Genomic DNA, 11,620 nt, shown 5'->3' on the forward strand with positions numbered 1-11,620 from the left:
GTATAGTTGTGAAAGGAGCCTGCTCGTAGTTGGATGTTCGCATGACACCCGTGGGAGCAAGCCAAAACGAAGGTGGGTTTCCAAGAATAACACAATATGAAAAAAAAAAAAAAAGGAAAAATAAATGCAAGAGACAACTCCTCTGATTATCATGAGTTAAAGTTGGAAATTGGTACAACAACCGTAGTTGGATGTTTGCATGACACCCGTGGAAATAAGCCAAAACGAAGAGTGTAACCATGACCAACGGTCTTTAAATAAATGACGCAAAGTTTGACCACCGCATATAGATACATCGAGTTGTTTTGACAAAGAAGAAATAAACATTATATTTTAAAAAAAACTAGAAAAGCATTTTTTAGTAGAAATTTGTTATGTAGAAGAATAAAGTACGATTTTGTTAAGAATTAGCAATGATAGAAGAAAATTGCGTTGTAAAGTAATGTGCCTAAGTGTAACATTCAGACCAACCAATCGATGCAAAAATATAGGATAGGAATTAAGCTTTATTGCCTTAGTAGAAGATATGCTTGAGGACAAGCATATATCTAAATTTGGGGGTGTGATAACTTGTAGAAATAGAAGCTATTTATGCTGCCTTATTCAGATATTGCAACCAAAAGAGAGAAAATATGTGTTGATTGTATGAAAATTAACTAAAAAAATACAATAATTATAAATTATCGCAATTACACCCACTAACATCATTAAGATGGTAGAAGAAGATATTTCTACTCTGTTTTGCAGGAAACCAAGTCACCGCTTGCGATCAAGGCTCAACGAGAAACTGAACAACGCATCTCTATCACATTGTGCCCGTCAATCAACAATGAAAAGACGATTAACACAATGACGGTGCAATGCGACAGTCTATCCCGAGCTGAATATCAACCGCATGCGGTAATAAAAACAACCCCGCATGCGAGCATCCGATCGAAAGATGCAAATGAGCAACACAAAGGCGGAGGATTGCAACACGTGTACAACTAACCGTTGTGCAGATTTGATGGTCTGATTGCATAACAAAAGGAATATTTATTCCTCCATCTTCGAAATTTCCATAACAAGAAGTGAGGTACACCAGCCGAGAATCAAAGCTTTTCACCTATAAATACCCCCATAGAATTCAGAGAAGATATACTTGATACAGGAATAATTGATACGAGGGCTAATTGTTGCTGGATTATTGAGAGAGAGGCTGAGCTGAGTATTGATCGGAAGAAATCTGGGAAGAAAAGATACAAGGCCGAGAGGTGAGTCTCAGTACGATTCTGCCAGATCCCTGCCATGAAGCTCTATACTCAGATCCCTACTACTGGTTGAGTAAGCTTGAGAGGGAAGCTCATCCTTCCATACGATCCATCCACATTGACAAGAAATCTCCATCCAGATCGGCGCCAAGATGTTGGCGTTTATTTGTATTTGTTTCTAACTCTATTCATCACTGTATTTCATCTTCTTAATCTTTTCATTCACAAATCATGTATTGGATGCTGAATAGAAATATTGAATGTCTCGATCGTTTTCATATCCCATTCTCTGTCTATTTCCGTTCCTCCATTTATCGTTTTCTCCATAAAGTCTTCTTAATCCCTTGGTAATTAATATGAATTAAACAAGTAACTTAATCTGTACTAAAGAAATAAATGCGTTTAGCTAAATCATGCTAGACGGCATCTTCACCTGTGAAAGCAAAAGTGAAGATGCCATTCTGATCTATCGAGAAAAGGTTAGAAGAATGCGTTAACTAAAGCAAGAAGTACTTCCAGAGATGGAAGCAACCTTGCGTTCATTACATTCGTCCCTGATTCACCACAGAGATGTTGGAACGCGGCCGATCACCGAGAGGTGTACGCCAAGGAAAAAGCGGAACCGTTTTTATGCTTTAACGTAATTAAGGAACTTGTGATGTTTGTAATAATTATCTTTTCTCTTTCTGTTTCACACATGAGACTTACCATCGCATCATTTTATGAACGATATCGAATACTTCCAAATTCTCTACGACATTCAGTGGTAGTTTCCATTCGAAAAATGAATTATCGCTTTCATGCCTAACGGTTTTAGTGCTACTTAGATCCAGTTCCTCTTCGTGATTTCCAAGAAGTGATAAAGAATAGGAGAAAGGAGTGTAGGATTGGTATGGGTCGCGCGCGGGCTGCCCCAGCTCCCAACTCATCTAGAGAATGCATTGGGTCCCTGTGTTGATTTGATGATCCACTAGTTGATTCAAGATCTGGGTGATTCACCCCATTTCACTAGTGCCGAAATAGGCCGGGAATCCGAAATGACGGCACAGCACAAGCCTAATACCCCCGGAGGTGCCGCTTTGCCGCAGATCCACTCTGGTTTCGTCCCGAATTTCTCCTTAACCCATCCTCTTTGATTCAGATTGTGGGGCATTCAATGCAATCTGATACCACTTGTCATGGCGCTAAGTCCTTAAAGCTCACAAACCGCGGCACCCTGCTAACCTAACGGTCCGCTGTATTACACGATCTTTTTATATTCTTCAAAGTCAAAACTTGTATCTTGTATCATCTTAGATTAGATTTACTTTATCGCAATTTACTTTAACGCAATTCATTTTATTATCGCAACTTTGCCGCTTTACTTTACTTTATCGCATGTTTATATTCTTGTACATAACAACTTTTTTATAAATTGAAAAATCCCTGGTCGCATGTATAACAAACATAACACAATAACCTCAAACAGTCCCTGTGTTTGACCTCGGATCACCCCGAGAAACTTGCGGTGGAATTATACTTAGTTCCAATGCAAGAAAACTTGTGACAACACAGAGAATACTACTAGATTCTCATAAATAACGCATATCTAGAAGTAGTATCACATATCATTGCATAAAAACTAAGTTACAAATTTATGGCGTCGTTGTCGGGGAACTAGTTACGGGGACATGGACTTGTCTCATACATCATATATCGCTATGTGTATGCCTAGGATAGAGACATTCATCAAATCTAAGTTACAGATCTCGATCACATCTTCACTTTTTTTTAACAAGTCATCAACGGTAATTCTTCATCCTTTTTCTCCTCAGAGTCAATTAAAACATCATCATTATCTTCAATATCTAGGTTCTAGAACTCAATTAAGAATCCTTAATCTTCTTCCCATCAAATTTTTTATAATGCTTTAAAAAACATCAGATTTCGTCAAGAATGGATTCCCTCGCAACATAACCTGAGAATTCCTTAATGTGAAGAACATCATTAAGGACGACCAATGAACTCCCACGGTTCCTGTTGTACACAACCATTGCATCAACAATATCCATTTGCCCTAAATCAATGGCAAGAAAATCGATTGTTGCTATGATTTTTGAAAATTTCACCTCCACTGATTTGCAGATTCCTCTTCCTTGAATCACGGTGCAATTTCCAATAATCACTCCAAATTTCGCATTCCCTATTATTGGTACATTCGAATCCTCCACAATTTTGTGATGGACAAAATTGTGAGTCGCACCATAACCGATCAACATGATAAACTCTTTTCCCTTCACAGAACTGTTCAATTTCATTGTCCCCTTCGCAGAAAATCCAAGCATCAATCTTAGGAATATTTCAACATTTTCATTTACTTCGATGGCTTTCATATCAGGTTTCTCTTATTCTTCTTTGACCTCATTAATCTTTGATTATTCTTCCTTATTTGCGATAAACAACAGAAGTTTACAATTCTCCCTCACTTTACATCCGTGTCCAAGAGAATACTTGAAAACATAAACCCTTATCCAACCATTTTCAAAATTCATTGTCGGAAAATCGTTTCATCGAAGGATATTTTTTTGCATAACTTCTTCGGAATTGAAATTTTCCTCATCACCATGGTTTCGTTCCCTTTTACGTTCGACTTGTTAGTGGATGCATTCTCCCTTTTACCAATTTAGGCTTCTTTTTTTTACGACCCAACAATACCTAAATCAGATAGGGCTAGCTTTAGGGCCAAGTTTCTATCACTCACCAACTAGGCCTCCCGCATCATTCATCCAGTGTCGAAGGATGCAATCTAATTACTTTCGCTTGCAGCACTAATTCAAGCCCATTTACAAAGGCGTCTTTGAGAACACTCTCTGCCATATGCGATAAGAGTGCTGAAAAGGTTACCAACTTCTTCATGTAATCGGTATATGTTCCATTCTGCTTAATCCATATCAATCGTGGCCCCAAACTCCCTTCTCCAGTAAGTCTCAAGCATTCAAACATCCTCTTCTTCAGTTCTTCCCAAGTGTTGATTGCCTTGCGATTATGCTTCCAAAGAAACCAATCAACTTCATCAAGAGTAAAGTTAACTACAACCACCTTCACCTTCTCAACGTCACTGACTTTGTTTATATCAAAGTAGTGCTAGACTCTGTAGACCTAGTATTCTAGATTTTGCCAAAGAAAATAGGCACCTCTAAGCATTTATACTTACTCTTATTAGATTCTCCAACTCTTTGGTTTAGAGATGAGTCTACCTCATTGACCTTCCCCTACAACTTGAGACGAGTCCTATCAGAGGTCTCTGATTCTTCATTCTTGTGAGTCGAACTGTTCTCACTCACCTCTTCAATAAGCTTCTCAACTCTTTAAGAGGCCTGGAATCATGTCCTTCATCTCGAAGATCTCTTTCTCGTTCATTTCCACTATTTCCTACATTTGTTTCTGAGTCATTAACCTTGTTCGCTCCAAGATATCAGCTTTGATACCAATTTGTTAGGTTCTTCCTTCCCTGCACTCAGTAAAGCCCAACAAAAAATATGGTAAAATAGAGCTCATTGCTCTGATAGCTTTGATATTGATAATAAAGAGGACCAAGGTCACTATTATAAGTCTTAAAAAGGGAACAACAACCAAAATATCAAGATAATTCAATAAGGTAAAACTAAAGACAAGAGATAGGAAACATAAATAGCAAAACCAGCACATTCGAGAGAGTTGGTGCTCCTCTCCTCTAAAAGCATCTATCAGTCTCTACAAAAAACAATCTGCCTTCACTGATTCCCACACTTTCCTTTTATAACAGCTTTATGTTGTCCCTCAACGATTCTCCTCCTCCCCAACAACTTTTGCAGCCATTTTCGTGCAATTCCTTTCTTTCTAATTCGTTTATATGTGTATAAAATTAGGGATTTAACACAATGCTTTGAAGAATGTAGATAATTAAAACATATATAACATAATAGTGATACAAAAGTCATAATTCTAAGCTCATATAACATAACATAACAGGATACACAAATCATAGTATTAGACTTATATTACACAACATAACACAATATAATAAGAATACAAAAATCATAACATTAAACATATGAACGATACAAAAACCATTACATTAAACATAACATAAAATAATGAAAAAAAGAAAGAAGAAAATGAGAACTCTACAAGTAGAGAGGGCTTGAGAGAAAATGAGAGGAAGATTAGAAAACTTGAGATTTGAGATAGGTGTGGAAGAAGTAATTCGATGGAGGTATTTATAGGAAAAATTATGGGTGTTTATTTTATGATATGAGCTGTCAAAGGCACCAAATTACTATAATTTATGTTTTATTTAATAATTTTGATGTAATTTTAGTATGTTTCAATTTTCATGATATCTTAAGTAGGGGTATTTTTAACATTTTATTATGATTAATGACGTGGCATTAGGGTTTCACTGGGAGGCTATATAAAGTCTTGCCATTAGGTTGTGTTTGAATAGTTTTTACGATGAATTGAGATTTGACCTTTGAAATTTTTCTTTCAACACGGGAGAGCTTCTTGAATTTTGCAATTCATGTATTGAATTGCATGCCAAGAACTTTCAGATAGGATTGATCATCCTATATTATGGAGTGTTAGAATCTTGGGCCACGAAATAACTTGTTCTTTGTCTCAAGAGTTCTGATCTTAATGCAATTCATGTCTAACACAATCCTTAGGGTTAAAATTGAATGGATTTTTGGGAGTTGTATTGATTAAGAATTAAAGGTTCTTATAGAAAAGAGTTTCTAATTCCAATTCACTATGGTTTTTGTATTATTTTATTTTTTTAAAAATAGAAATTTTGGACGGTAAAAGAAGCAAAACTCACATCATTTCAAGTTTTAAAAGTGAAATGATGAGGAAATTCAATAAAAAAATTGAATGGGGTTAAAAATAAATATTTGCTATTTTCTTAACTTTAGTTTTTTGGATATGAATGTTTTGGATTGTAAAAGAAGAAAAATTCACCTCAATTCAAGCTTGAGGTGAAATGATGTGAAAATTCAATAGAAAAAGTATGAATGAAGTTAAAAATCAATATATGATATTTTCTTCAAATTTTGTTTCTTGGAAATGAAAGGTTTATATGGTAAAAGAAACAAAACTAACATCAATTTAATTTTGAGGTAAAGTGTTGTGAAATTTCAATAGAAAAGGCTTAAATGAGGTTAAAAATAAATATAGATGATTTTTTTTAAAAGTTTTTTGAAATTCAATTTCTTTGAAAATGAAAGTTTTTAATTAAAAATAAGTTGAAACTTGAGAAAAGTTAAAAATTATAAAAAATGGCAGATTGAAAAAATTGAATTAGGAAAAAGGATAGAAAAACAACATAGGAAGAAAAACAATACCACATGTTAGTAATATATTGAGATATATGATCAATATTACCAAAATATTTCGGCGGTATATGAACAATAATTCAACGATATGTCCACGATTTGATTGAGCTGCTAGAAATATATCCATAAAACAATATATTATCGATATCAGCGATAAATTCATTATTTTTTTTAGAAAAACAATGTTACCCCCCAATATCTCTATCACTTACTTGATTTTGTGGATACTTTTTTGGCAATATTTCAATGAAATATCATAATATTTCCTTCCTCAGTTAGAAATGATAATGACATGTGAAACTATACAATTGACGTGTAATCATAACTACGAAAATGGAAAAAACTTGAACTGAACTAAAATTAGTTGATGATGATGATGATGATGATGATGATGATGATGATGATGATGATGATATATTAATACAAATGGTGTGATATATAATACTTAGTCTATCATTGTAAAAAGAATATTGTTAGTCTTTTTTTATCAATTTTTGTATTTGACTTGGAGTAGTTATAGGATAGTTTTCAAATTTGTTTTTGTTTATAAGTAGTTTAAGCATTTGATTATGATGATTGATTGACCAAACCATATGCCTTTTTATTCAGATTTACATAATTGAGATAAATAATAGTGAAAAAAAAGTTGAGATCAATATTCCTCTTCAAATAATGAGTTTTATCATTATTATTATTTTGAGAACATTTTGTTTCATTGAAAAATTAGAATATGGAATTGACCGTAGAAGAATGTGGCCGGCCAGTCTGATTCCTTGACCTTTCTGCAATTCTTGTGATAAATAAATGAAAATGCAATATATCGATTAATGAATGTTTTACAAATATATTATGAAAAGTCATCGGTTTAAAAACACACTGTATATATACTTTTCATAAATATTAAATTTAGTTTATTGCTAATTTTTTCATTTTTTTTATCCATTATCATTGTCACTATAAATTTTGAAAATGTATTAATATATTATATTTTATTACGTGAAGATTATTATTATTATTTAACTAATTTCGATAAAATTAATTTGGACAGACTAAATTTAAGATTTATTAAAAATATTAAGACTAAAATTGAAAAATTGAAAATATAAAGTTAAAATCGTAAACTACTACACATACCAAATGATATTTTAGCCAAATTGATGCAAACATCAAAAATGTAAGATATAGCATAAATTTTGAATGAAAATGAGTTCATTCATTTTTATAAATTTTAAGAAATATTAGTTTTTTTTTCCTTTTGTTCTATAAGATGCAATATGAAAATTTAGCATCAATCTTTTTTTCAAATTTTCTGCAATAATCAAAGCCATTGACATTCTGTTTCCAAAAATAAAAACACTGATAATTAATTTCTTTTATAAGTTGCTTATTTCCGAAATAAAACAAATTTTCTGATTTGTCATGAAAAAAAAATAATTATTATTTTTCGAATTCAGTCTGTGAAGTTTGAACACAATAAAAACATTTTTTTTAATAATTATTACTTTTTATATAACCCCATGTTTATGATCTAAGAATCATGTTTTGAAATTTGTGTTGGATTTTGTCAAAGTATTAAAAGTATAATTGTCCTACGTCGACAAATTTCATGGAATAACTGATGAGCTCCCAACACTATAAAAAGAATATATATCTTTGGTTTCAAGTTGTCCGAGTTAGAAACACTTTAAATTTGGGTGTTTTAACTTGGATTAAATTCTCTTTGTGTATTCTCTCATTTCAAAGTTGAAAAATGGTGTGAGTAGTATAAAAACTTTGAAAGAATGTTTTTTTAATTGGGATCGGAGATAGAATTATTCTATAATTTTTCACATACTGAAGTTCTTTTCATGAACGGTGATTTTTCTTCGAGTTTGGAGTTTTCTACGTAAAATCTTCTATTTATTCTAGTTTTATTGTTTTTTTATAATTTCTCTACTATTTTCTATTTATTCCTGCAATAGTTATGGGAGCAAATTAAACAATAATTTTGACATAATTTAAAATATTGTATATTTTAATTCAGTTCCTAAATTGTGAAGCTTAATTTAAATGAAATCATCTTGTTTTAAGATATTATTCGTACAAATGGATGGTTCTTAACGATTTTAAAAATTCAATAAAGAAACTAGTGTTATATATATTTATTAATGTTTTCAAGTTTTTTTTTATTAATATTAACTTGATGTGATTGCATAAATAGTCCAAAAGAAAAGGGCAAGAGTTGACCTTACAAATAAAATAATAATTATTATTCTCAAATCTCTTCCTTTTGCTATTATATGTTCAATCTCAATTGAGACTATACTTTTGTTTATTCCTTTTGTAACATCTAATTTTAAAAACGTTTCTTAAAAGTTGGAAACAAGAAATGGGATGAGTTATCAAACAATTCTATCCAAAATTTTTATAACATGGAATAAGTATTAAGAAAGGATAGGTTCTCGGACACCCTTAGTTTTACTTTATTGTTTTTTTTTTTTTCATATTATAAGATCATTTTTAGTAATAATTTTATATTGTTGTAATTTTCTAATAGTGTTTTAGTCTTTTTGGGAAAAATGGGACTACAATTTTCTTTAAGAAAAAACTATATATATGTTCTCTTTTCCACTCAAAATATAAAAAAAGAATTCCACGCAATAGAGAGTTGAGATAAATGGCAAGAGGACTACAAACAATGATAACTAAAAGATTAAATTTCAAGTTTAGTCCATAAATTTTAAGGTTTCTATTTTATTATTTCATCTTTTAATTTTTAATTTTGTGTCAAATAAATTTAAAATTTTTTTAAAAAGTATCTAATAGATTATGTTTTTATTTTTTTATTTTTTTACTTTTGATTTTGTATCTAAATAGTTGACTTATTCACTATTTTTAAAAATTCACCAATATACTAACATAAAATTAAAAGTCTAGATTTTTATTAGACACAAAATTCAAATATAATTCGAATAGATCAATTAACTTTTAACATTTTTGAATTACAAAATTCAAATATAATTTTAATAGATCGGTTAACTTTTAAAATTTTTAAATATATCATAGAGGTTTTATCACGTAAAAAATAAAAGACTTAATAGACTAAATAAGAACGGAAGTTGTAATTCAACCTAACTATAAACTCTCAGTAAGACCAAAAGTATCGAAATACAATTAGAAAAATTCATTTTATTAAAACTAATAATAAACATAACATTTTTCTATGAGAAATACAATATCATTCGCAACTCACAAGCATACAAATTAACCCTAAACACAATCCAACGTCCCTTATTAAGAAGGCTAAAACACTTCAGAAAGGCACAAGCCAAATAAAAACACACATATATATAGCGTTTATTTTTAGTTGTATTCATCGGGGTTAGTCAAGAGGTAGCCCGCAGCGATTTTGAAAAGAGTCAATCCCTTTTCTTCATCGGTCTTGAGCTTCTCCTTATCGAGTTGGTTATCTCCTTTGATGTGGTAAATGCTAGTGTTCTTCAAAATAGATCCTCCATCAGGACCTGCAGTTACCTTTATTTCCTTAACAATTTGGTCAATAGTATCTGAAATAAGATCTCCTTCTAACACCGTGTATTTGTACGTCAATGATGCTTCGTCCACTATGTCCAGTCTGTGCATTATTATTTTCACTTGCCCTCCTATAAAAATTAATACATATTTTCTTATGAATGTAAAATACGTTATTAATAAATTAATTTAGTTTTCCATTTAAGAAGGTTGAATTATTGATTTAGTCTATAAATTTTTATGTTTACATTTAGTTAGGTTTGTGAAGATAAAGGGAAAAAAGTATGTAATGAGTGGTTGAGTTTTTAGTTTTGTGTCTAAAAGATTCCTAACATTTCTTTTAATTTAATGAGTTTAGTAAATATAAAATTAAATTTTATATCGGTAAATAATTATATTATTTAGTTTTTTCTCGTTCTTTTTTATTTATTTTTTTTTTTTGAAATTTGACTAAGCATTTAAAATTTAACTTAATAAACACATCTTTTAGAGTTTTTTTTTCAAAAAAATTTCTTAATATAAAAAAACTTTAATCATTTACATTTTTTTTATTTTTTTCTTTCTAGAATTTGACTAAGAATTCAAAAGTATTCTTAAACAAATTAAACCTAAGGTAAATAAATTGGGAAAAAAGTACAATTTTCAAAAAAAAAAAAAAAAAACCCAAGTATATATGTAGGCCCCATTTTAGTAACCATCTTGTCTTTTATTTTTTAGTTTTTAAAATTAAGTCTAAAATCACCACCTTCATCTCATCTGTTACTTTTGTGGTTTATTGTCTACCTTCTAGCATTTGAGGAGTGTTTACAATATCAAAGTAAAAAAATTTGAAAACTAAAAAAAACAAAAGTAATTTTCAAAAACTTATTTATATCTAATTTGGAAATTGGCTAAAAGCTCTAATATCTAATATTAAAACTATGAGTAAGAAATTGTAATGAAACAAGCATAAATATAATTTAAACATTTTAAACAAATTTAAATTAAAATTGTAATTAATTAGGATATAAACAGCTAAATTAGTGAAGATAATTTATAAGATTATCGTGATTGAAGGTGATCTTTTTTATAGTTCCAGGGCCACCATCTCCTTCGACAATTTCGGTTTGGGGCTGATTTGGAACAATCTTAGGATAAAGGTTGTCAGCATCAATAATGAATGCCTTAAAAAATTTAGTCAAGGGAATCACGGAGGCAACTTCATTTTCATATGTGAAAACACCCATTTCTATATCACAACCCGATAACTTTAGTAAAACAAAATTATTACTAATAAAAGGCTTTGGATATATGAGGTTGGTGATGAAAAGGATCATGGATGTATGCTCTATTTATAGTTGGGAAAGGAACCCTTTCAAATTCCCCCAAGGATTATAATATTTATTTATTTTTTAATAATTCAAAGTTTGATCAAGTATTTTTGAAGTGAAGATGCCAATGGCGTAGATGGAGCTCCTATCAATTCGCATTCTTTGTCATTTATTTATTTATTTTTTAATCAAATTGATT

General features: G+C 30.7%; 1 protein-coding gene across 1 annotated transcript; it reads right to left on the bottom strand.

The window, feature by feature from the left end:
• Positions 1-9,943: 9,943 nt before the first annotated feature.
• Positions 9,944-11,337, bottom strand: LOC120092559 (major allergen Pru ar 1-like). Its single transcript, XM_039050680.1, has 2 exons — positions 11,158-11,337; positions 9,944-10,243 (listed from the first exon to the last, which is right to left on the bottom strand). Exons 1-2 carry the CDS (start codon positions 11,335-11,337, stop codon positions 9,944-9,946), a joined length of 480 nt encoding a protein of 159 aa, XP_038906608.1.
• Positions 11,338-11,620: the final 283 nt, after the last annotated feature.

Source organism: Benincasa hispida, chromosome 12 (genome assembly GCF_009727055.1).
Source record: "Benincasa hispida cultivar B227 chromosome 12, ASM972705v1, whole genome shotgun sequence".
In the NCBI taxonomy this organism is placed as follows: Eukaryota; Viridiplantae; Streptophyta; class Magnoliopsida; order Cucurbitales; family Cucurbitaceae; genus Benincasa; species Benincasa hispida.